This window comes from Cornus florida, unplaced genomic scaffold, assembly GCF_030987335.1.
Source record: "Cornus florida cultivar Cherokee Brave unplaced genomic scaffold, ASM3098733v1 CherokeeBrave_3.0.0_Hap2_Chr01, whole genome shotgun sequence".
NCBI classification, from domain to species: Eukaryota; Viridiplantae; Streptophyta; class Magnoliopsida; order Cornales; family Cornaceae; genus Cornus; species Cornus florida.
The window spans coordinates 29,392,040-29,418,847 of record NW_026775571.1 but is presented as its reverse complement, the minus strand read 5'-3'; the positions used below and the strand labels follow the sequence as shown (position 1 = coordinate 29,418,847).

Sequence of the window (26,808 nt, the reverse complement as noted above, 5' to 3'; positions counted from 1 at the left end):
GCGTGCTTGCCGGAGTCTGTCGGTGGTGTTGTGAAGAAGAACAGCCGTGTTTGGTTACACGGTTATGCTATTCCAACCCTGGTTTACTAAAACCGGAATAGCAAAGACCTGGTTTTGATCTAGCCCCGGTTGCCGAGATCCAACCCGAATACCCGATACCCAGATCCGACTCGGTTGCCGATTTTGCAATTTTTTCCAGGTTCGTTTTTTTTTTTTTACCTTTTCCATGGCTTCCAGTTCTGACCTGTTATCTTCTACCTCCTTCAATCCTCCCATGACTTAAGTCAAGCTTAATGGCAAAAATTACATTTTATGGGCCAAGTCAGTAGCCATTTTCCTGAAGGCCAAAGGCTTTGGCACTCATTTGGTTCAGGATAAGCCCAAAAGCAGTGATGCCGATTTCAGTTCATGGGAACAAAGGGATGCTCAGATCATCTCCTTAATGCTGAATTGTATTGAACTTCATATTAGCTCCAACTTGTTATATCTGGACACTACCAAGGAGATATGGACCCGACTCCAACAGTTATATTCTGGTACTGGTAATATAACCAGAATTTATGAGGTGTGTAGACAATTTTTTGATCTCCAGCAAGGGACTCACAGTTTAGAAGAATACCTCTCACGGGCGATGGGACTTTGTGAAGAAATGAACTTGTATCAACCCATCACCTCTGATGTGAAAAGCATGCAACAACAACGTGAGGATTTTAATGTTGTTCGGGTTCTCACAGGCTTGCCACAAGAGTATGAACCTGTTCATGCACAGATTTTGGGTAGCCCTACACTTCCCTCTCTACCTGATATGTTATCCAGACTCCAGTGTGCCACTTTATCTAGTGACACTTCAGGGGGTGCGTCAAGTGGTGTCACTGCTCCTCCTAGCAGTGACCGTTCTGCCTTAGTTGTGAACCCGGGTGGCTTTCAGTCTTCTCGTGGCGGTGGTGGTCGTTTTACTCGTGGTCGTGGCCGTGGCCGTGGTCGAGGCAAAGGCAGAGACTCAAAACTTTGCACTCACTGCGGTCTTACTAATCACACTGTCAATTACTGTTGGGATCTTCATGGGAAACCGCCACCTTCTTCCTATGCACATCAAGTGACTTCTAATGATGGAATTCTTCTCTCTCTACCACACCCACTGCTCCACATGTGGCTATTGAGATTGCTATGGTCACGATTCCCCGCGATGAGTATGCTCAGTTTCTGTCTCAACAACGGCCTTCCACCTCATCTTCCATGGGGTCCTTGGCCAATCAGGTAGTGCCCCTACATGTCTTTTGTCCTCTAGTCAGAGTCCCTGGATTCTTGACTCTAGCGCATTCGATCACATGACTGGTAGTTCTCATCTCTTATCTGATTTTCAGTCTGTTCCTTCCTCTCAAAGTGTTACTCTTGCTAATGGATCATCAACTAAAGTTTTGGGTTTGGGGACTATTCATCTTACCTTTTCTATGTCCCTTTCCTCTGTGTTATATGTTCTTCAATTCCCTTTTAATTTGTTGTCCATTAGTAAAATTACTAAATCTCTTAACTGTTCCGTTACATTTTATCCCACATGTTGTCTTTTTCAGGATCTCAAGACGAAGAAGAGGATTAGTACGGGACATGAAATAGGTGGCTTGTATTACTTCGATCTTGCACCATCTCCCATAGCTCTTCAATCATCTTTGTCTTCTTTTCGGTGGCACTGTCGTCTCGGCCACCCATCACTATCAGTTTTGCAGCGTCAAGTCCTCGGTCTTAGTCATATTGAGTCCATGTCTTGTGAAACATGTCAACTTAGTAAGCATTGTCGTGTATCTTTTAAACCGAGAGCTAATAATCGTGTTGCTAGTCCTTTTCAATTAGTTCATTCAGATGTATGGGACCAATAAAACATATTTCTATTAATGGATTTCGTTATTTTGGGACTTTTGTGGATGATTATTCTCGGATGACTTGGTTGTTTTTAATGAAAAATCGTTCTGAATTGTTTTCTATTTTTCAAATATTTCGCAAAGAAATAAAAACTCAATTTTGGTGTTCCATTAAAGTTTTACGTTCTGACAATGCCAAAGAATATTTCTCGGACCCTTTTGAGTCTTATTTTCATGCTAAAGGCATCATTCATCAATCATCTTGTACTTATACTCCGCAACAAAACGGAGTAGCTGAACGGAAAAATTGTCATCTCTTGGAAGTCTGTGGTGCCCTTTTATTTCATATGCATGTTCCCAAACGATTTTGGAGTGATGCTGTTCTTACGGCATGTCATCTTATTAATCGAATGCCCTTATTAGTGTTAAAAGGTAAATCTCCTCATTCTGTTCTATTTCCCTACTCCGTATTGTTTAATCTGACTCCGCGGGTCTTTGGATGTTTGTGTTATGTCCATAACCTTGGACCCGGTCTTGATAAACTCGACCCTCGTGCCACTAAGTGTGTTTTTCTTGGGTATTCTCGCACTCAGAAGGCTATCGTTGTTACAGTCCTCATTTTCAATGCTATTTCACTAGTGCTGATGTCACATTTTCTGAGTCTCCCCCATATTTTCTCTGATTCTACTACTCCTCTCGATATTACTTCTGAGCCACCTATGTCAACGGTTTCATCTCAGTTTCCTGCTTCCGCACCTCCTCGCTCTGCTGTCCCATTGCAGGTTTATACTCGACAACCTCGACGGCCCACTTCGCTCCCTCCATCTCCTTCAGAGTCTTTGGATCCAACGCCTTTACATGATGATTTGCCTATTGCTCTCCGTAAAGGTATTCGGTCGTGTGTAACTGCACATCCCATTTCTAACTTTGTCTCCTACCGTCATATTTCATCCTCTTTCTCTTGTTTTTTATCCAAAGTATCTGCTACTTTTGTTCCCAAGACTTTGCAGGATGCTCTCTCTGATTTGAGTTGGCGACAAGCCATGGTAGATGAAATGGATGCCCTTCACCGTAATGGAACATGGGATCTTGTTCCCTTACCTCCGGGTTCCAAAACGGTTGGTTGTAAGTGGGTCTACACAGTTAAATACCTTCACGATGGGTCTATTGAGCGGTTGAAGGCTCGTCTCGTGGCAAAGGGGTACACTCAGACTTATGGTGTTGATTATGATGAGACTTTTTCCCCTGTTGCTAAGCTTTCTTCTATTCAGGTTCTTATTTCCATTACTGCCAACTGTAACTGGCCGTTGTTTCAATTGGATGTCAATGCCTTCTTACATGGTGACTTGGTTGAAGAAGTTTATATGGAGCAACCACCTGGGTTTGTTGCTCAGGGGAATATCGTCACACTGTTTGTCGCCTTAAAAAGGTCCTGTATGGATTGAAACAATCTCCATGGGCTTGGTTTGGAAAATTCTCTGAGGCGGCATTAGAATTTGGTCTTAACAGATGCCAGACCGATCATTCGGTATTTCACCTCGCACTAAAGCTGGCTTCATTTTTCTTGTGGTGTATGTAGATGATATTGTGATCACAGGTGATGATTCTGCAGGCATTGCTAAGTTGAAGTTGTTTCTGCAAAATCGATTTCACACTAAAGACTTGGGTAAACTTAGGTACTTCTTGGGTATTGAAGTTGCTAGATCCAAGGAGGGTATAAGTTTATCTCAACAAAAATATGTGCTGGACTTGCTAGAAGAAACGGGTATGTTAGGTGGTCGTCTAGTTGATGCTCCTACGGATTCAAATACAAAACTTGTGTCTGATGAGGGTGATCTATTTAATGACCCAGGCAGATTTCGTCGCCTTGTTGGGAAATTAATTTATCTCACTATCACTTGACCTGATATTTCATATGCAGTTAGTGTTGTAAGTCAGTTCATGGGAGCTCCTAGAATGCCACATTGGATTGCTGTTCTTCGGATTATCCGATATTTCAAGCAAGGTCTAGGTTTTGGGTTCCTATACAAATCAAATGGTCATCTCAGGGTGGAAGGTTTTACAGATGCTGACTGGGCTGGTTCTCCTTCAGATAGGAGATCTACTACAGGCTACTGTACATTTGTAGAAGGAAATCTTGTTACGTGGAAAAGTAAAAAGCAAACGGTGGTAGCTCGATCTAATGCTGAAGCTGAGTATAGGGCAATGGCCCATACCACTAATGAGTTGACATGGATACAGCATTTTATAAAAGAACTTGGGTTGACAGTTGAAGCTCCTACTCCATTGTTCTGTGATAACCAAGCAGGCAAGCAGCTGTTCACATTGCATCAAATCCTGTGTTTCATGAGAGGACCAAACATATTGAGGTTGATTGTCACTTCATTCGGGAAAAAATATTAAGTGGGAGCATCTCTACTCTATTTGTGAAGTCTGAAGATCAACTAGTTGATATATTTACCAAATCACTGGGTCATAACCGGTTAAGGACTATCTATTCCAAGCTGGGATTATTTGATATATATTCTCCAGCTTGAGGGAGAGTGTTAGAATGTTTATTTGGGTCATTATGTAATTACCCATAGTAGTTAGGATTATTGTGTAATTAAGCAATATTGTGTAATTAGGGTATAACCCTTTGTCCTTTATATAAGCCTCATTTGGGCTGAAGGGAATATATACAATATACACAGATTTCTCTCTCTCTCTCTCTCTCTCTCTCTCTCTCATGAATCTGAACAATATTTACCTGCTTGGATTAGATTAGTACAATGTATTGCTCTCTATTTCATTCCTCCTGCTCTTTTAATGTGTAATTATAGAGGAAGGAACCTTGGAGGAAAGTGTGATCTTGGCATCATGACCACTTTATTATGTTGATTGTTCCTAAAGTTAAATGATGACTTATTGATTCTTATCTGTTTAATCGTTGCATAATTAATTGCACTGGTTCTTAGGTAGATGTCAATTTGAAGGAGGATCTCATCGCAATATTCAGCAGCTGTATTTGTTCCATTCTAACATGTTATTGGTTTGAGGAAATGCATTTTTATCAAATTTTGTTAAAATGAAATAATTAGTTAAGTGTACTCTAAATTATAGAAGACAATCTCAAGTTGTAAATGACATCCTGTAGCAACTGTTGTATTATTTTCATATAATTAGGTTCTTTTATTGGAAGAATGTTTAGTTGTTATTTTCCAACATGTTATTGTTGACACCATACTCTTCTTATAGCTGTTATTAATATGCCAGGTGTTATTAAGTGAAAGTAAAAGTATCATAAAACTGGTCTAGCCCATTTGTTTAATGGATTCAAACCCTCTATATCACTTCCTCTATCGCCTTTGTCTCACTTAGTCACTCTTGACTCCTCTGTCTAAGTTGGGATAGTGAAATACTTCTGCAAAACCTGATGTGGGATATTATTAGGTAGAACATTGTAAGTGCTTTGGCAGATTTCTTCAATTAAATGATTGGCCATTTGCTCTTTGTTTGTGGATGAAGGGGAAAAGAGAGAATAAATGGTATGCTCCTATCTCTTAAAGTGTAATATACAGAGGAATGTGAACTTTAAATCTTGAAGGTAGCACTGAAGATACAAAAACATCAGAGTGTGATCTTGGAATAATGTCTGCTTTATTCTCCATTTTTCTGAAGTAAAATGACATTCTCTCTCTTTTCTGTTTGATTGCCTCTCTCTCATAATTAACAGCACTGACTTATGAATTAGATGTCAATTTGATCTCATGTGATTTCCGTGCACCCTTACACGTGTGATACGTGCAACTATTTATTTCAACTACTTCTAGCTTCTTTTATTATTCAACGGTTGATTTCTATTCATTTGGTGGGTGGTGGTGATAGAGAATAGATGGTATGCTCCTCTCTCTCTTATAGAGGAATGTGAACTTTAAATCTAGAAGGTAGAACTGAACATACAAAAACACAATGTGTGATCTTGGAATTATGTCTGCTTTATTATCTCCATTTTTCTGAAGTAAAATGACATTCTCTCTTTTCTATTTCTCATAATTAACAGCACTGATTTATGAGGTAGATGTCAATTTGATCTCATTTGATTTCTATGCACCCTTGCAATATGTGTAGCTATTTAGTTCATATAACTTGTTATTGGTTTAGGGTAATGCATTCTTATCATAATTTGTTAACATATAATGAATGATTAATCATGCTTCAGATTTTAAATCAGATTTGGATTGATAATTTGTCTAAATGTATAAATTGCTATTAACCCGATTGTAATTGCTTTTAACCCAAATGTTCATTATACTCTGCACATGTGCTTGGTTGCTGTTGTGTACTACAACTATGATATTGGATTGAGTTTGTGGTCATTTTCTAAAATTTACAACTTAGCATGAGAAAGGGTTACCAAAATTTCATTCTTTACAGTTCTGCATTGCTCACTATCATCTGTTATGGACATTTTGGCAATCCTTGTTCATTATACTCTGTGCATGTGTTTGCTTGCTGTTGTGTACTGCAACTGTGATATTGGATTGAGTTTGGGTTCATTTTATGGAATTTACAACTGAGCTTGAAAAAAGGTTAGCAAAATTTATTTTCTGCATGCTTTTTTTTTTTTTTCTCTTTTCTAAAATGTATTTTCTGCATGCTTACCAACATATGTTTTGTTTCTGCATGCTACTAATTTGAATTTTATGTTTAGTTTCTGCATGCTGCTAATTTGAACAAATAAGTGCTAGCAACCCCGTTAGAACGTGGCATATCGACGACGTACATATCCTGACTAGGTATGGTGAAAACAATAGACCTATCATAACAATTAACTTGGGCATGGTAATGAGATAACCAATCCATCCCAAGTATCACATCAAAAGTGTGCATGTCCAAGACCAATAGATTGGCTAGAAATCTGAGTCTACCAATATTTAGTGTCACAGGCCCATCACTCTCATGCAAAATGGCAGTATTGCCTAAAGGTGTAGATATACCGTGAGGTCTATCGCATACTCGTGCCGTCATCCCAGATAATGCAACAAAAGATTTAGATACAAATGAATGAGTAGCATCCGTATCAAATAAAACACGACCTTGTGAACCATGAATAAGAAACATACCCTCAACAGTCTGAGGTGCCTGAATATCCTGTGGCATAGGGTTGTACACCCTGCCACAATGCAACTGCTGCGGTGCCTGTCCCTGAGGCTGCGGCGGTGCTGGTAAAGCTAGATATGTCTATCCCTGAATCCGTGGAATCTGTGGAGTGGGTAAAGGTATTGGTGCCCTCTGTCCCTGCTGCCTATGCTGTCCCTGTTCCTGTCCAGCTTTAGGATACCGCCTGGAAGTATAACCAAACTCTCCACAAGTGTAGCAATTATCCTATTAAGTGCTAAATGGCCTCCTCTGTCGGTTAGCCTGTGGCTGACCCTGTCCTGCCTGTGGTCCCCTATTCTACTGCCTTTGAATAGGTGCCCCATCCCTGTGGGCATCTGAACCACCCCTGTGCTTCTTCCATGACTGTTGTCCTTGGAATTTACTCTTATCATTTTGTCGGTGTCCATTGCCATTCCCTTTCTCAGCTGACTGATTAACAGAGTCTCTATCACCCCACTTCTCACCCCTAGCCTGTCTAAAGTCCACGATCAACTGATACTGCTGTAAAGCGGTGTCTACCACCTAAGCATATGTAGTGTAGGCTGGACTACCTGTAATAGCTCGCTTAATAGACCACATAAGTCCCTTAACGAAACTATTACGTTTCTTTCTCTCTGTATCCACCTCCTCTGGAGCAAAAAGAGATAAGCGTGTGAACTGCTGCTCATACTCTGCCACTGTCATGTTCTCCTGCTGTAGAATAAGGAACTCTATCTTCATTGTTGTCCTGACTGCATATAGAAAGTACTTCTCATTGAAGCGGGCACTGAACTGATCATAAGTCAATGAAGTCCTCTCATCTGCGGTGGTAATTGACTCCCACCAGTGTAGTGTATCTCCGACCAGCTTGAAGGTAGTAAGCATCTGCTTCTGAACCTCCGTGCACTGAACCATTCGAAAATTTTGCTCGATATCCTTCTTCCACTGATGAGCAGCTTTCGCATCGGTGGAGCTTGAAAACTCAGGTGGGCTCCCCTTTGTGAAAGAACTCCTAGCCTTTTCCCAAGGATCAGTCGGAACCACTGGTGCTGGTATAGGTGCCTGCTGAACCTGTGGTTGATTCCGAAGTGCAGCTGTTACCCCTGCTTCTATAGTCCAACCAATGAGGTCATTGAGATGAGGAGGATACTCTGGAATTCTTCCCTGATCCTGAGTCTGCTGAACTTCCTCCTGCTCTTCGTGAAACTGATCATCATTATCTTGAAACCCTGGCATTTGCTGCTCTTCTTCCATTAGCTGACGTTGTAAGCGATTTTGCTGCCTACGTGCCGCTCTCGTTTGCCGCTTATTTCCTTGCATGTTTTGTCCTCTTCTAGCGTTAACCATACTGTTAACATAGAAAGACAAACGTCAGTACGATTCTAAATGGACCGTATAAGAATATAACGAATCCTAATCTTAAAGCTCTAAACAAGAGAATACGCTATGCGGAAGTCTTAATACGAATTAACCCTAGAGACACTTGAACCTAGAGTGCTCTGATACCAACTGTGATACCCCTCGATTCTAGAGCCACGGGTGATCAAGTCCGAGCACAGATTCGAGGGATACCAAACAATTAAGTATGTAAATGAATACAGAATACAACAGAATTTAATGAATAAATAATAAAGCTGAAAGAATTCTAAATTAAAAATCATTTAAAATTAAATAATTAAAATCCAATAATCTCAAAACCTCCGATATTTAAACAACTCGGGAATCCATCTAGTGGGCCCCTAATAAAATCCCAAACTGAAAAGCGAATAACTAAAATAAAATCTAAAGCTAAACCATGAAGAGAAATACTACGTCATCGGAAGAATGAGTGACCATCTCTGCTCAGCATGAACAAGCTCTAAGACTGGAACCATCCGATACTTGAAAAATAATAATGGGTTAGGCCCACGAACAAGTTCTATTCTAACTGCAATCCAAACAGAGACCCGATACGCAGATACATCCTAGATAACTTAACAATATCTATCTAGTCCATATATATATATATATATATATATATATATATATATATATCCACACTAAGGGACTCTCACTGGACTACAAATGGGGTCTTAACCTGAATAGAAGGCAACATGCAAAACGCACCTGTGGTAGGCATGAGTACCTAGACCTAACAGGGTATACCTCTACCATCATAGCCAGTTATGCATCCCAATGCATATATGCTCCCTAACCATCGTTCCTGAGACTCAAGCTCATATCGTGGTACCATAATCATATATATAAAAATCCTATCCTATTTATCCATAAAAAATCTAGTTAGTCATTCAACTTCTTTAGTCGATCTGACTTAAATATAAGTAGCAAGTAATCCAGTTAGTCATTCAACTTGTTCAGCTGATCTGACTTAAATATAAGTAGGATTTAATTTTATAATCCATTCCCTTATTCCAGAGTAGATAGGACTTAGTATTTTGAACTAATCCGTCCCTAGTATGCCACTGTCCCATTCCGGTGCATACAATCCATAACATCCATGTAATTGACAGAACAAAATTTAATGGTTCATCAATTAAAATCCAGAATAACATCTATGTAATTTACAGAACATAATATAATGGTTCATCAATTAAAATCCAGAATAATATCCATAATTGACAGAACAGAATTTAATGGTTCATCAATTAAAGTCCAGAATAATATCCATAATGAATATAAATAAAGTCTGATAAGTATATGACCCTATTATGCTTCCAAAATAAGGTTTAAAAATCATGTTACAGTCCGTTAAATTGCTAAAATAAAATTAAGCAATTAAATTCCTTATATCCGTTAACAGCATGCGGAAATTATTTAACTTTCATACTGTTCAATCCATTAGCATATAGATATAAATTATGCAATATGGGGTTTAATATAACATGAAATAATATTTAGAACCCTTATTATTAATCTCAAAATAGTTCGGAAACCCCTAATATCCTAAACAGTGCTCAGAACAACTTCTAGAAGGACCAAAACAAGAGAGCTTGCTCTCAAAAGTTGAGAGCCAGCTCTGTACCAACGAGAGGCGGATCCCCTACCCTTGGAGCCGGCTCTGTGACTTGGGGAGCCGGCTCTCTCTATCACAGAGAGCCACGGCCAAAGAAAAATAGGGAGCCAGCTCCATCCCCTTGGGAGCCGGCTCTGTCCCTGTTTCCTGTCATCGTCTTCGTCTCCGACGATGTTAAAACCCCTCTGAAACTCTTAGTTCAGGTACCTAGATGTCTGACTATGTCCCAAATCATCCAAAAAAAAAAAAAAATCATAAAACCTAGTACGCATTGTTACAAAAACTTTAAAACAAAATATGAAACAAGTTATACGATAAATCAATTTAAATTTATCAACACACAAGATAATTTAAAGTCTAAAATAACATGCATACTCAATCAATTTTAATCTCCATTTAGTTCCTGGAGACTACGTAGCCATGCATAAAACTTGCCTCTGATTTCAGTTTTGAAATCTTAACGTCATCTTCTTAACTTTTCCGGCAATCCTTCACTGCTCTAACTCCCCTGTTGCCCCTTGGTTCAACCCACGAGTAACACCCTTTCGTTCTCTCCTTGGCTTAGCCTTAGCCTTAGCTAAACCCTAAGTTTCCCTCTCTCTGTTTTCTCTCAGACCTCTCTGTATCTCGTCGCCTCCACTGTTACGTGATAAGGGTTTTAAAACCCTTGGCAGACTTATACAAGTATATTTATAGGCCAAAACTTTACCCTAATTCTAATCATAATAAGAGATGGAAAAACTAAAAAAAAATATAACTAGTCGGCCATAACCCACAACATGATTACCTAAAAGAATATAAAACCCTAATTTAACATTATTAAAATTTAAAATTAAATTAACCTCATAACCTAATTAAACAATTAATAAAAACAAAACAAATAATCCATATAAGCATATATTAATAAAACAAATAGTGCAATTAAATACTTAAACAATTACACAAATAGGCAAATATCCAAATAAGTAAATAAAAATGAAATAAAATGATTAATTAAAATACCAAGACTATCCTTTTAAAATTAGGAGTATTATAGTCAGAAACCCTAGGGGGAGGAACCTTAATGAGAATAGGGGAAGACGAAGGTGTGGACTCAGAGTCTACAATTTCTATATGGTTGTGAACGGGTGAAGTACTCATGGTATGAAATCAAAGAAACAAGTGAGGAACTAACCTGGTGCCACTATGAAGCAACGAATGCAGTAAGTATGCAAGGAACACAGCAAGGGCAAAAGCAAGTTTTGAGGAAGCTCTTTGGCCAAAATCGCAATAGACACTCCTCGAACCACCTTTTGTAAAATTGGCAACCGTACAACTTCAATTTCCTTTTAATTAGGAGCCGTAGTCCAATTAAAGAGGGAATTGGGAGCAAAGTGTAGAGGGAAAAATCCCCCTCCAATAAAAGTCGTCCATGTGGCCATGATGGAAGCTTTATTTTTATTTACTTGATGGGTTGCAAAAGCCCAGCCCTATTCAAGCCCGGATAAAGACGCCAGCAATCCAAGGTCACTAATGTTGGACTTCTGGCCCATCCTGTTAGACAAAGGATTCAACAAAAAAGGAAAATTCTGTGCAAGGAAAGTTTGCCATGGAAACAATTATAAAAAGGCAAGAACTCTATTTGTAAAGAATGTTGTATATGGAATGAATTGGAGGACAAACAAGACGAGTCCTATCATAATTCTACCACCTTTTTGTATATAAATAGAGACCTAGACCTCTAATAAGGGCCATCGAGCAATATACGCTTTTCTCTGAGTAATTGTTGTTATTTGCTTTTCTCTTTGAGTGAGTTGTATTTTTCTTTTACCTATTTTTAGTTGATCGAAATTTTGCACCTACACTTCATCTTATCGAAATATTATGCGAAAAGAGTACTAGTCGTAGATACCAAAACCACCAAGAAGGAGTTTCATTTTGATCTCCCAAAAATGTTTCATTTTGGTTCAAGCCCTTGCATCTCGTCTTACCGTGGATGGCTACTATTGCTTCAACTGGATCTGGAAGCCCTTCCCAGTACTGCGTATAAGCAATTTGTTACGTCATTGATAGAAGGTGATCATAAAGCCAGTAGTAAAATTACATTGTCCCCATTTTCTTCTTAAACTGATATATATATATATATATATTGGAATGTTAAGCAAATTCTATATATATGATAACAATATTTACAAACTTTAGCTTAGGCCGAAGTGCAGCCAAAGCCATACAAAATCGGGTTAACTATGAACCATAAACCCTAAGCCTATACATCTATTGTGAGGCCGAGGAGAACTATCAATCCTCCACCACAAAGCTGAGAGGATAGAAGTCAGCGGCGATCATTGATGGTTCAGTCAGGTGGTCTCGGCGGAGGTCTGTAGTGACAGGAGTTATCTTCCTCCCATACTCTCAAGGCAAGAACAGCTTCTGGCACACTCCGAGATTGAAGTCGTCCCTGAATTGACGTGGAGATTCGATGCAGGACAATGTTCTGAGACGATCCAATTTTCTCTCTTGCCATAAGTGATAGATGGTTGCTGCAAAGGCTAAGATTGTGACTTGATTTGACAAGCTCTTCTGGCGCCAATGGCGAGAAGTCCAATTTACAAGTTCAGCCCAATTAGAAGGCCGAATGTGAAATCCGCCTCTTCCCTGTATAAAGCTCCAAATTGGAGAGTAGAATTGGCTGCGGAAGAAAAAGTGGTCATGGACTCGTGGCTTTCTGTATCAAACTAATATTGCTAAAACAAGTCCACTGTATCTTTTCAAGAACCCTAGTCAAGCTTCGAGAACCTCCAAGTCCACTGTGTTTAAGTGGACAACTTAGATTCATCACATCATGCACTGCTTCTGATCCCAATTGCATCATCTTTACATACAAGCTTCGCACATGCTTGGTGGCCTTTTATGGACTACTGGACAGAAAGTGGTCGCCTCTCTTTACGTCGGAAAACATACCTATTGAAGCCATCTTCTACCATAGTTGATGATCTTGGCGTGCTTCGATGTTTCGATATTGACTGTAATTCTTTTGAGGAGGAGGTGGTATTGGAGGATGTTGGTGGTAGTACTCCAGATAGATACTTGGTTGAGTCGTCCTCTTCTTCTGGTGATGATGTGATGATGGTTGTGAGGAGGTTTCACCTTTTAACAAATAAAACCAGCTTCTTTGATATTTTCAAGTTGGACTGGAGCAATGGTACATGGGAAAAGGTGTTTGACTTGGATGATTCTAAGCTTGTCTCGGCAGATCAAAAGGATTTTGGTTTGTATGACTTGGGAAATATGAAGATTCAACCACTAAATCTTTCAACTGAGCACATGAGTCTTCCACATTGTCGATGGTTTCAACACACAGTATAGGTACAATTTGATGTATTGCGTATCTCATCTATTTAAGATTTAATCTTATGACTTTTGTGTTAGTTGTTGTTCTAAATCATGGTAGAGAGAGAGAGAGAGAGGGAGAGAAAGACAAAGCTGTATACCTGTAACGGGGCAGGCGAAGGAGATCTAGGTTGAAGAGATTGTGAGGGAAGAGAAACCACAGGAAGAGGCGACTCAGGAGTGATATCAAGAAGTGAATCAGGATCTGAAAAATATGGGATGGTCTCAGAAAAGGTTACATCCACGCTAATAAAGTACTATTGGGAAACAGGACTATAGCATCGATAACCTTTATGAGAACGAGAGTAGCCAAGAAATACACACTTTGTGGCACGGGGGTCTAGTTTATCAAAACCAGGACCAAGATTGTGGACATAACATACACATCCAAAAACTCTAGGAGTAAGAGAAAACAAGGGAGAGTCAGGAAATAAAATAGAATATGGAGATTTGCCATATAATATAGATGATGGCATACGGTTAATAAGATGACAGGCAGTAAGAACAGCATCACCCCAAAACCGTTTAGGCAGACGCATATAAAACAAAAGAGCACGGGTTACCTTTAAAAGATGTCGATTCTTACGTTCTGCGACCCCATTTTGTTGAGAAGTATAAACACATGAATTTTGATGAATAATGCTTTTATCACTAAGATATGTATCAAAAGGGGTTGAAGAATATTCCTTAGTATTATCAGAACGGAGAATACGAATTGGCCATCCAAACTGAGTTTTGATTTCTTTTCTAAATTTTTGAAAAACTAAAAATAACTCGGATCTTTCATTAGAAACAACCAAGTCAGGCGAGAATAATCATCCACAAATGTCACAAAATAATGAAATTTATTGATTGAAGAATGTTTTATTGGACCCCATACATCTGAATGAACCAAATGAAAAGGATTAGAGACACGATTATTAACCCTAGACTTGAAAGACCCACGATGGTGCTTACTAAATTGACAAACTTCACATGACAAGAATTTCAAATGACTAAGACTAGGAACTTGACGCTTCAAGACTTGAAGTGACGGATGACCAAGACGACAGTGCCACTGAAATGGAGACAGAGAAGACTGAAGAGCCACAGGATAAGGTTCCGAATCAAAGTAATATAAGCCACCAGCTTCATGTCCCGTACCAATCGTCTTCTTCGTCTTGAGATCCTGAAACACACAAGAAGTAGGATAAAATGTAATAGAGCACTGGAAAGATTTAGTAAGCTTATTGATAGACATTAAATTAAAGGGAAACTGAGGAACATATAAAACAGACGAAAGAGACAAGTAATCATTAAGTTGAGTTGTCCCCAAACCTGAAACCGTAGTGGACGAACGATTAGCAAGAGTGACACTTTGAGAGGAAGGTACAAAATTAAAATCAGATAGAAGAGAAGAACATCCAGTCATATGATCGGATGCCCCAGTGTCTATGATCCAAGGACTGCGAGTGGAAGACAATAGAAGTGTGTGCAGTACCTGACTGGGCAAATGTAGCCGTGGAAGATGAATTAGATGCTTGCTTATAAGACAAAAACTGAGTATACTCATCACGTGGAACTGGGACTGTATCCGATTCAGCTACATTGTGAGATCCAGAAGTAACATCAGTTGGAGAAGAGGAAACTTGATTTGCATAACTAGATGGTTTGCCATGAAGATCCCAACAAAAATTCACAATATGATTAGAAAGGCCACAATGAGTGAATTTTTGAAATTCCCTGCCAAGGCCACGTCCTCCTCGTGAATCACGACCACCACGTGTGGAGCGTCCCCTACGACCGCCACGGTAAGCACTATGGTCACCCTTTAAAACTACCAATGCTGAACGCTCACCATTCTGTCCAGTATTCAAAGTTGAGGTGTCACTGGCAAGTGTAGCACGCTGAAGTCGAGAAAACACTTCAGCAAGAGATGGAAGTGTGGGACTGCCCATAATCTGTGCACGAAAAGACTCATAGACAGATGACAAACCAGTAAGAAAACGGACAACATTAAAGTCCGCACGTTGTTGTTGCATACTACGAACATCAGCAGTAATGGGCTGATACATATTCAGTTCCTCACAGACTCCCATAACTTTGGAATAATACTCTTCTAGACTGTGATTACCTTGTTCAAGACTGAAATACTGCTTACAGAGCTCATAAACACGAGTGATATTACCTGTCCCAGAATACAATTGCTGCAATCTGTCCCATATCTCCTTGGCAGTGTCTAAATAAAGTAAGGTTGAACTGATTTGGGATTCAATATTGTTTAACATCACTGAGATGATCTGAGCATCTTCCTTTTCCCATGTATCAAAAGAAGCATTAGTGGCCTTGGGTTTATCTTTAGTCAGATGAGTACTAAGACCTCTACCTTTGAGAAAAATTGCAACTGATTTAGCCCACAGTATGTAATTCTTCCCATTGAGTTTAACTGAAGTCATGGGAGAATGAAGATTGGAGGTGAAAGAAAGTAAATCTGAACTGGATGCCATGGTGAACCCAGCAAAAATAGAGAAGAAGAGAGAAAAAAAAATGCAGAATCTGTATTCTGGCCGAACCTAGGAAAACAGGTCAGATTTGGAAAACGGGCCGGATCTTAGCTATCTCAGGTTTAGTAAACCAGGGTTGGAATAGCTATCCCCAGTTTAGTAAACCAGGGTTGGAATAGCTTCACTCCTGCAGCCAAACACCTCCCTTCTCCTTCACAATCAGCGCCGGCGAGAACCAGAACACTGCCACCGATAAGAAATTTCCGCACCCGAGATTCGCAATAGAAAATCAAAGGCTAGTACACACCCTAGCCCTTGCAGCGGTGACGGCAACCCAACACAAGTAGCGATCTAATAACCGAGCGGAGATGGATCGCGATGATGGAACCTCTGCAACTTGCGACAGCCAAGGAAGCCTCGGCTGACAAAACGAAAGGCTTCAGATCTGAAAATGACGGACGCTGAACTCAACCACAGCTTCGATCCTCCGGGGGCTCTGAACTGAACGACTGTCAAACCCTTCGATCTCGATTTGTAGATGCAATCACAACTATAATCTTAAGTTCCCTTTGGTTCGTACTACTCTGATACCATGATTTAGAGAGAGAGAGAGAGAGAAAGTTGTATCACATATATCATACTACTAACCTAATAAGCCTATGTTGGCTTATATAAGTATACAAGATTAACGTAATAACAATAGGGCCTATCAACTATATGTAATTACATAATGGCCCAACATCTATCTATATATATATATATATATATATATGAAACATTCTAACAGTTATTATGATCACATTGTTAGTTATTATATATGATCACATTCACATTCTCTAAACTTGATAGATGTTGGTCATGCCACGTCCACGCATCAAGAGTACCATAAATGGTTGTGGACTGTGGGACTATATGTTGAAATTGAGTAGGAAAGTTCATACTTGTGTTGGTCATGCCATGTCCATGCACATAATTAACTTGCCGGTAACTAAAGAATTGTAAGAGTTTGTGGTTAAATTCCAAGGACTACTCTGGTTCTATAATTCATTGCCATGTTAGTGCTGGTTTTACTTGATGATGTGTTCATTGTGGTGCAACTTTACACTTTGTCTGGCTTTCTTTAGCATGTTCTTGTTTTGTTTCTTTCCTTTTAATGTATATATCGAATATTCTGATCACCTTTTTTTCTTTTCTTAAAAGGTAAGCTTGTGTATAGAATAGGAAGAATGTACATGGAGCCTATTAAGGGGATAAACAAAATACAACCATACAAACATAAGTCCTTAACTTAAGGACAATATAACTCAAAAGGACACAACAATGTCTTCACATTGATCACAATGATCATTGGACACCAGCTTGCAAAGAAGCACCAAACAAAACTTCTAATCTTGGACTCCAAATTCCACCTTCTGAATAACTCTAAAAGGACACAACGATGTCTTCACAGTGATCATTGGACACCAGGTTGCACCCAAGCACCAAACAGGACCTCCAATCCTGACTCCAAATTCCACTTTGTGGATTACACCAATGGTGTTAGTCTGAGAATGTCAAACCAGTAGCCATTTTTGTGCACAGGATCTAAGGTAGGCCTCCAATTTCACTACCCATCAACCAATATAAGCCTCCAACTTTTGTTTGAGGCCACTCCATCCCTGTAAACTTCAGACTTTAGTCTCACCTATCATGTTTCAGGATATTAGCAAAGTTTGCCCACAAACTGTGGAACAGCCCTACTGAAAAAGTAATTGCAGTTGTGAGAGAGATGAAATCTTCTTCAAGTCAGAGCTGTTTCTTTAGCTTGGTTGTTGCTAGTCTTGCTCTAACACAGCTTTTGACTTGAGCTATAATATTGTGGGAAGAGGTTGATTGGTTCTTAAAAGGTCTTGCATTTCTTTCCGTCCAAATAAAATACACAGCAGCAGCCCAAAGTAGCTTATGGATTAAGAAGTCTGGTGAGCTCGAATGAGAAGCACACCATTGTACCAAGTCAGTCCAGTTGTCTGGCCCAATGTAGAACCCTGCCACCTCTTGAACAAATCTCCAGATGTGTGAAGTGTACTCACATTTGAAGAATAAGTGATCCATGGATTCCCAATCTGAATTACATAGGTCGCAGCTGTTTGTGTAGTGCTTGTGGAGAACTGGTTTGGCATCCAATGTGTATAGTCTTCCCCTCACAGCAAGCCAAAGTATGAGACTCTGCTTAGGTATATGGTGCTTGAACCACACAACTTTTCTTTAATTAACATTCAAAGGAAATGATTAACCTTTTTTGCAATTAGAAAATCATCTTGAAGGTAATGCTATATATGACTACAAATTATATGCACATATTATATTAATAATTGGACCACAGAGAGTAATAAAATTCTATAGATTTAACAAAAATATTGTTACGGACCAAGCTTGATATAAGGTTATTCTCTCTTTGTTTTGCTATTTTTAATTTATTTTTTGTTCATGGAATACAGTGTTCCTATTGAGATTGCCGCTGGTTTTGGGAATTCAAGTATCTTTACCCTACTGCCAGGGCATTGAGAAGTTTTATTCAGAACGACTCAAGGAAAACAAAGAAGAACAGAAGTAAGTATGAGGAGTGATCTATATTTTTTTGAAGTGAGCAGAAACTTTTATTCCATTTGATCAATGGTTTCAGACTATGTCCACTCACTACTATTGGTATTACTAGGCTTATCTGAATGTGTTTGATTAAACATCAATAATTTATAATTGTATTTTGATTTGATATCTTTTTTTTATTAAGGTTAAATTTGAAAGAAATATCTAATAATAATTAAAATATATAGAGAATGCAGAAAAGGATATATATGTATTGTGTCTTCAGTACATTATTTTTTAAGGCGAATTGAAAAAAAAAAAAAACCCTTGCCTATTACTCACTTGCAAGAAATTTTCCTTGTGAGATAGCAAGGAAAACCCCCCTCCCCTATATTGAGGGGGCATTTTAACTGACGGATCAGCCACCACAATCCACCTCCGTCCAACACAAAATCCAAAAAAATCAAACATCATCATCACATTATCCAGACAATTGTCCCTACCAAAACGAAATTGCAAATAAACAGGAACAACATATATCTGCGTAAAAGCATCGATATGAAGCAAAAAAAAAAAAAACCAAAATTTAGAAACGAAAAAAGAAAACCCAATACAAGAATTGAAGATCAGGAAAAGGGATCTTAGAGTCGAAGAAAATGAAGAGGAAGGTTCAATGGAACGGAGCTGTTGGTGTTGCTTTTGTTCAATATTAATTAATTAATCAAATCTGTTTTTCTCAGCAATTATCTCTATCGGCTTGAGGTAAGCACTTTGCCAAAGTTAGAGAGAGAGTGTCTTGCTTCTAAATCGGACTTTAGAGAGCGAGAGAGAGAGAGAGAGAGGGGCGTCAAATTTTGTGTTGTAAACTGTTAACGGTCGTTAGACACTTATATCCTGGATTGGATTGGTGAATTTCCCTTTTAGAAATATGACTTCTCTCGAACCCTAACCCTAATTTGAAAAGGAAACCTAACCCTATATATATATATAATAACCCACCACTCCTCCGATATATCTTCATTCCACGGCCTCTTCCTCAAACCCGACCACCAAAATCCCAAAGCCCAAGAAGGCTAACGGCGATCGGTTATTCATCTAACGTAATTGCTAGGTATCCAACGGCTAAAGAAGCGTACTTTGGATTGCTCAGAGACCAAATGGCTTGTTCGGTAACCCAACCACCGTTTTGTTGGCCCTCCGACCTCCCGGAAGAATTGCTGGATTTGATCTTGGACCATCTCCGGGACTTGTCCGATCTCAACCGATGTCGCGGCGTCTGCCGTTGGTGGCGATCTGCTGCAGCTCGGATGATTTGTGGTAATAATAATCATGCTCTCCCTCCATTCCTACTCATATTTGCTTTTCAAACTCTCATCTTATCAAGAGATTGGGATAGAGATTGGAATAGAGTTTTTTGCTTACCTAAAAGAAAATCCAAGAGATTTGAGGTTGATATCCCAAAAATCCTTCGCTTTGTTTTGGTTCAACCCCATGCATCTCGTCTTACCGTGGTTGGCTACTAGTGCTTATACTCCGAACCCGTATTGATACTATATATAAGGGACACCTGATATTATCAGGTACTGATATAACAACCGGTACTCAAATTACAGTCTCCCAATTTTCTTATCCGGAACCAGATCTTGTTGAAACAACACCACTGTATCTTTTCAATCCGCATTCAAGAATGCTAGTCAAGCTTCGGGAACCTCCACGGCGACTGTGTATGAATGGACAGCTTAGATTCGTCACTTCATGCACTGCTGCGGATCCCAATTGTATCATTTTTGCCTACAATCTTTGCTCAAACTCGGTGGCTTTTTACGTACTACGACACAAAAAGTGGTCGCCTCTCTTTACTTTTAATAATTCAAACAACACAAGAAGACCGGTTGAAGCCATTTTCTACCAGGGTCACTTCTATGCAGCTGATAATCATGGTGTGGTTCGACGGCTATTGTTCGACATTGAAGATAATTCTTACGAGGAGGAAGTGGTGTCGGTTGATATTGGTGGTACGACACCACATAGATACCTGGTTGAGTCCCCGTCTTCTTCGTCTCTGATGATGGTTGTGAGGAGGTTTCACCTTCAAACAGGGGAAATGAAAACCAAGTCGTTCGAGATTTTCAAGTTGGATTGGAGGAATGGTAAATGGGAAGAGGTGAATAGCTTGGGTGATCAAGCCCTCTTCTTGTCCCATCACGACTCTAAACTTGTCTCCCACTATCCTGGATATAGCCTTAACTCCTTCTATTTCAGGAAGAACACTATCTTTTTCGTTGATGATCTCTTTGCACATTGGAACTCAGGTAGCTGTGATTTTGGGTTGTATGACTTGGGAGATCGGATGGTTCGTCCACTAAATATATATAGCCTGTACACGGATAGTCCATATTGTGGATGGTTTCAACCGGCACCATAGGTATTGTGCACCTTTATCTTATAATTTTTTGTGTGTTGTTTTTTTCAAAGGTAAATTCTCAATTTCAATTTTTGTTTTAGTTCTTCTGATCACATTAACATATTTATTAGGACAGATTATATTAGAAATATTTGAGGATAAAATAAGCAATCATTGTATCAAAGATATTAAAGAAATTCAACTCAGATATCTTAGCATGCCTAATATAAAAAATATTTAATAATATTTACTAATTAGATTTTTATATTCAAGTTTAAGTATCTTTCTTAATAGATAATATAGTCAATTCATTTAATCTTTCTTGTGGCATAGTTAAGTTGGATATGATTTTATCAACTTTAATTTTGAAAAACTCCTTTCATTTTAGGTATTTTTGTTCTTTTAATTATAAAAATAAATCATATGTTTTAAATTGCTCAAACCTATACAATGAATTAAAGAAATAGCTTGGTAAACTATTTATAAGAATAAATTAATTTTACAAGATTTTTAGGTTGATTGAATTGCCTTATATTATCTACATTCTCATTACTTTATTTTTCTCTATGTAAAAAATAAGGGGGCAAAAATAAAAATAAAAAAGATTCATATATTAAAGAGAATATGAGAAGGTTCACCAATTCTCACAACAACAATTAAATGCAATATAAAAATAAAATAAAAAAACAATAGAGTGAAAAAATATATATATATATATATATATATATATATATATATATATATATAGATATATATATATAGTTAGAGATAAGAATGTAAACTTTTTGTTTTTTGGCTCACTATTAAATTTTTAGAGAGGTAATAATGTAAGAAAATATAAAATTTTGTGGCCATTTTTATTGGATTGAGTCTAATAATAGACGAAAATAAAATTGTTTTTGGAAGTTTGTAATATAAAGAAATAAATATTTTTAGGACCTTTCTATTGATGACCGTCTAAGTTGCCTAATGTCTAGCTGGCCTGGCATGATGGAGTGTGTCTCTTCCAATGGGCTTGGCTTGGATTTTGAAATAATTTTTGGTTAAAGCAAAACACTACCCAAGTATTATCTTATATTTAATTTAATACAATTTATCTTATTTATTTTTATTAGACTATTACTAAAAGTATACATGATTAAGGAGAAACAAACTACATTAAGCTCGCCAAAAGTATGGAAAAATGAATAATATAAAATGGGTAGAACATTACAAATATACACAAAATGCAAAAAGCTTCCAACTCTAAAGTCCAAACTACCATAATTTTTCAAACAACCCCAAAAACTAGTTTTGTTTTATCTAGTAAAATTCGAAGGGCTTGTACTAGCTGGACTATTGCGGAGGAGGAAGTTATTTGTCTTACCTTTTCGCTCTAAAATCTCTTTCTCATTCATGCTTTATATCATAATTGATTAGTACGTTTGTTTCTGCAGATCCTGATATGCTTCAAGAATTAAAGCTTGGCAAGTGACGAGGAGGAAGTTATAAATCTTGATGAAAGAGACACTAAGAACGGAAAGGAGTGGATGTATGAAAAAGTTTTTTTATTTTTAGAATTGTATCAGAGTCTGTCGAGCTCTTAAAGCACCCATAATATATTTTTGGTGAATATATAAGCTTTTTATATTCTGTATTTGCACTTGGCTTGCATAATGGTAATGTACAATTATCTCCCAAACAATTTGCGAAGCAGAAGAACAAAGAGGAATTCGTTGGAGACACGAACAAGCATCACTTTAGCATGCACTAATAATCTAAAGACCAAAAATATAGTATTTCAGGCATGAATTTTCGTTATGCTTTAGAGATCGAAGATGAAGAGCATGACCACATTTTCTTTAATTGCTCCTACTCAAACAGAGTATGCCAATTTTTCCAGCACAAACATAGGATTTACTCAATCGCTAACTGAATGTCATTGGGGCGGGTTCGGCCGGCTAAACACATTCTTTTTCCTAACCCATTTCAATAAATATAAATGTTTTTCCAAACTCCTCGTGCATTAGAGTCAAATTTGTCCTGATATATATTCTTTTAAGAAAAATAATATATGCAAAACTTTTTGAACAAATCTAGAATAAAATTTGTAAAAAAAAAATTAAAAATAGTAAAATATTTAATAATTATAATAAAAAATTTTTTGTTAAAATTTAAAATTATCCTAAGAAATGAATGAACTATAGTCTATAGTTATAAACCAGTTGCAATCAGGGACAGAGGCAGGATGTAAGGTAAGTGGGGGCAAAAATGAATTTTGTGGGGGCAATAGTGCATTTTTCTAGTAATTTTAGTGGGGGCAAATGTAATATTTTATATGTATATTATTGAAAATGATTAAATTATAAGGGTAAAATATTAAAAAAAAAAAAATTCAATGGGGGCAATTGTCCCCACACCCTTGAACATGCATCCGTCCCTGGTTGCAATCACATATTAAGGAACTACTATAAAACAAGGAATTTAATTATGAGATTTCAAATCCCATTAAAAATTCATTTCCATTTTAAAAATATATTGGGTAAAGTGCAAAAAAATCTCTAAATTATTGGTTTTTTGCAATTAACCCCTCTGAACTAAAGATTGCCCCTTAAACTATTGATTTGTTGCAATTAAGGATAAACCAATCACAAAAGACTATTTTACCCTTTGTTATTAAATTTATCATTTCTTATTAAATTGTTTTTTTATTACATTTTCCCTTATTTAAATATTAATTATACCATTTACCTTAATTTTATAATTTGTATCAATTAATTATAAAAATGGAAAAAAATAAATAAATTTGTAGCGATCATTTTATAAAATGATTAATTTATTATAATAAAGCTTATTACACTCACTTTAAAAAATTAATAAATTAAGTAAATAAAAAAATATCTTCTTTTTAATGCAATATATTCATGAAAATCAATAAATTACTTAAATTGTTTCAAAATTTTCTATTTATGATTTTTATTTAAATAATTAATTTAACAAATTAAAGGCAAACTTATGTAAATTTAATGGAGAATATTTCATCAAATTAGTATGAATTTTTTCCATAATTTATTTTAACAAGAAAAATGTATCATGTGTAATTTAATAAGAAAGGGTATTATGATCATTTAATGAAAAATAGGTAAGACAATGGGGCATTTTGCAACTAAATGTGATAGTTTATGAGGTTTTATGTACAAAACATAGTTGAGGGAGAATATTTACAAATTGAGACATAATTGAGGGAATTTTTTGCACTTTACCCAAATATATTCTCTTAGAGCTAGTTTGGTGTGGTTGAATGAAATAAAATGGAAATGGAATAAATCAAAGAATGGAATAGGAATGGAATAAGAATGGAATGTTTGGTTGCACAGAAAAGCATCATATTTTTGTAAAATATATATAACTATGTATATATATATATGTAGTCGACATTTCATTAAATATTTTATTTATTTATTTATTTATTATTATTATTCTTTTAAAGTGAAAATAGAATGGTCATTCCTTCGGTTGGGAAGTGAAATAAATTACTAGGAATTATCATTATCGGAGAATGAACAAGAATCATCGCTCTAACTTTAAACTAAGTTACCAAATTAAAGGATGGAAACAAAACATTCCATTATCACTTCATTTGATTCTATTCACTCATTTCAAACATGACCTAAGGACTAGTTTGGTTTGGTGTGGTTATTCCTTTTGTTGGAATGTGAAATGATTTTAATGGAATAACTATTTTCCAAAAATAATGAAGAATGGTAATTCCAACTTTAAAATTAACACCAAACACAATAATAATAAAAAAACCATTCTCATTCCACTTTTGTTTGAATTCCAAATCTCATCAAATTCCCCCCACCATTCCAAGCAGTGTAAGTTACCGCGTGAATCACGAATCTAATTCTTATATCATCTCTTTATAAAAGGGTACATATTCTTCATCTGTCTCTTCCCCCTCTCAAACCCTAACCCTAATAACCGCTGCTGCCTCCAACTTTGTAGGCATTGTAGTCTCTCGATCTCACCCAAGAAGATAATGCCTAAAATATCTTCTTTAGTTTTTAAAAAAATTGATCAGTCACCTAAAGGTGAAGTGTTCAGTAAAATCTGAAGCACAGTTTTTTTTGGCCCTCCCACTTCCCAGAAGAATTGCTGAACTTGATCTTGGAACATCTCACGGACTTGTCTGATCTCATTCGATGTCGCGGTGTCTACCATTCATGACGATCTGCTGCAGCTCGGAAGCTTTGTGGTAATAGCCATGCATTCTGACATATTTCTATGCAAATTACAAACCAATGTTGATGTAGTTAAATGGGATTTGTCGATTGTATTAATATGCACTGTGGTTTGGTTGAAGCAGTTTCATATTGAAGCAATTGGCTTGTATAACCAATCATTTCCTATATCTGCGCGGTACACCATTTCTTGTGTTCAAAATTGTTTCCCTTGCTGAGAATCATGCCTATGTTTCTTTTTTGATAAGCAAGAATCATGCCTATGTTGACAATGAATTAATGCATTTAGTAGTGCTTCAGCTGGTTGTCTTTAGGGTTTTCTTTCCTTATTGATAGTTGAAATACAGTGCTCCCTAATAACTCCAGTGGAATTAAATGTTCTCACACACATCATATTTTCGTTGTTGTGTCCGCAACATTGGCATGAGTATTGGTTATGAACAGTTTGTGCAACCCACACTCTGCCACTGCTGCGATCTTAACTATTTATCACTTACATCTTATCTAATTTAATTGCAGATAAAACTTATTTTGTCATATTTTTCCTCCGATGGGCTATGGGAATGGGAAAAGTAGTTTACTTCATAAGAAAAGAGAGTTAGTTCATGGCACCTTAAGGGTCACATTCTTGAAAAATATGGAATTTGCAAAAGTAGTGATGGCCCTGATGAATAAATAAATGGAAAAAAATATTAATTATACCATTTACCTTAATTTTATAATTAGTATCAATTAATTATAAAAATGGAAAAAAATAAATAAATTTGTAGCGATCATTTTATAAAATGATTAATTTATTATAATAAAGCTTATTACACTCACTTTAAAAAATTAATAAATTAAGTAAATAAAAAAAATATCTTCTTTTTAATGCAATATATTCATGAAAATCAATAAATTACTTAAATTGTTTCAAATTTTTCTATTTATGATTTTTATTTAAATAATTAATTTAACAAATTAAAGGCAAACTTATGTAAATTTAATGGAGAATATTTCATCAAATTAGTATGAATTTTTTCCATAATTTATTTTAACAAGAAAAATGTATCATGTGTAATTTAATAAGAAATGGTATTATGATCATTTAATGAAAAATAGGTAAGACAATGGGGCATTTTGCAACTAAATGTGATAGTTTATGAGGTTTTATATACAAAACATAGTTCAGGGAGAATATTTACAAATTGAGACATAATTGAGGGAATTTTTTTGAACTTTACCCAAATATATTCTCTTAGAGCTAGTTTGGTGTGGTTGAATGAAATAAAGTGGGAATGGAATAAATCAAAGAATGGAATAGGAATGGAATAAGAATGGAATGTTTGGTTGCACAGAAAAACATCATATTTTTGTAAAATATATATAAATATGTATATAAATATATATATATATATATATATATGTAGTCGACATTTCATTAAATATTTTATTTATTTATTATTATTATTCTTTTAAAGTGAAAATAGAATGGTCATTCCTTCGGTTGGGAAGTGAAATAAATTAGTAGGAATTATCATTATCGGAGAATGAACAATAATCATCGCTCTAACTTTAAACTAAGTTACCAAATTAAAAGATGGAAACAAAACATTCCATTATCACTTCATTTGATTCTATTAACTCATTTCAACACATGACCTAAGGACTAGTTTGGTTTGGTGTGATTATTCCTTTTGTTGGAATGTGAAATGATTTTAACGGAATAACTATTTTCTAAGAATAATGAAGAATAATAATTCCAACTTTAAAATCTCATCAAATCCCCCCACCA

General features: G+C 36.7%; 1 protein-coding gene across 3 annotated transcripts in view; it reads left to right on the top strand.

The window, feature by feature from the left end:
* The window catches only part of LOC132294150 (uncharacterized), a 41,180-nt gene extending 18,727 nt beyond the window's left edge, over positions 1-22,453 (top strand). Inside the window, exons 1-3 of one of the 3 annotated variants that reach the window (XR_009477989.1) lie at positions 13,076-13,335; positions 18,320-20,832; positions 22,248-22,453. Coding sequence is in view for 1 of the 3 variants with exons in the window: in XM_059791906.1 (XP_059647889.1) it covers positions 20,095-20,832 (738 nt within the window). In the remaining 2 variants the exon portion in view is untranslated. Of the gene's footprint in view, positions 1-13,075; positions 13,336-18,319; positions 20,833-22,247 lie in introns of those variants that run through there. The other 2 variants (XR_009477990.1, XM_059791906.1) reach the window with 2 other exon arrangements.
* Positions 22,454-26,808: the final 4,355 nt, after the last annotated feature.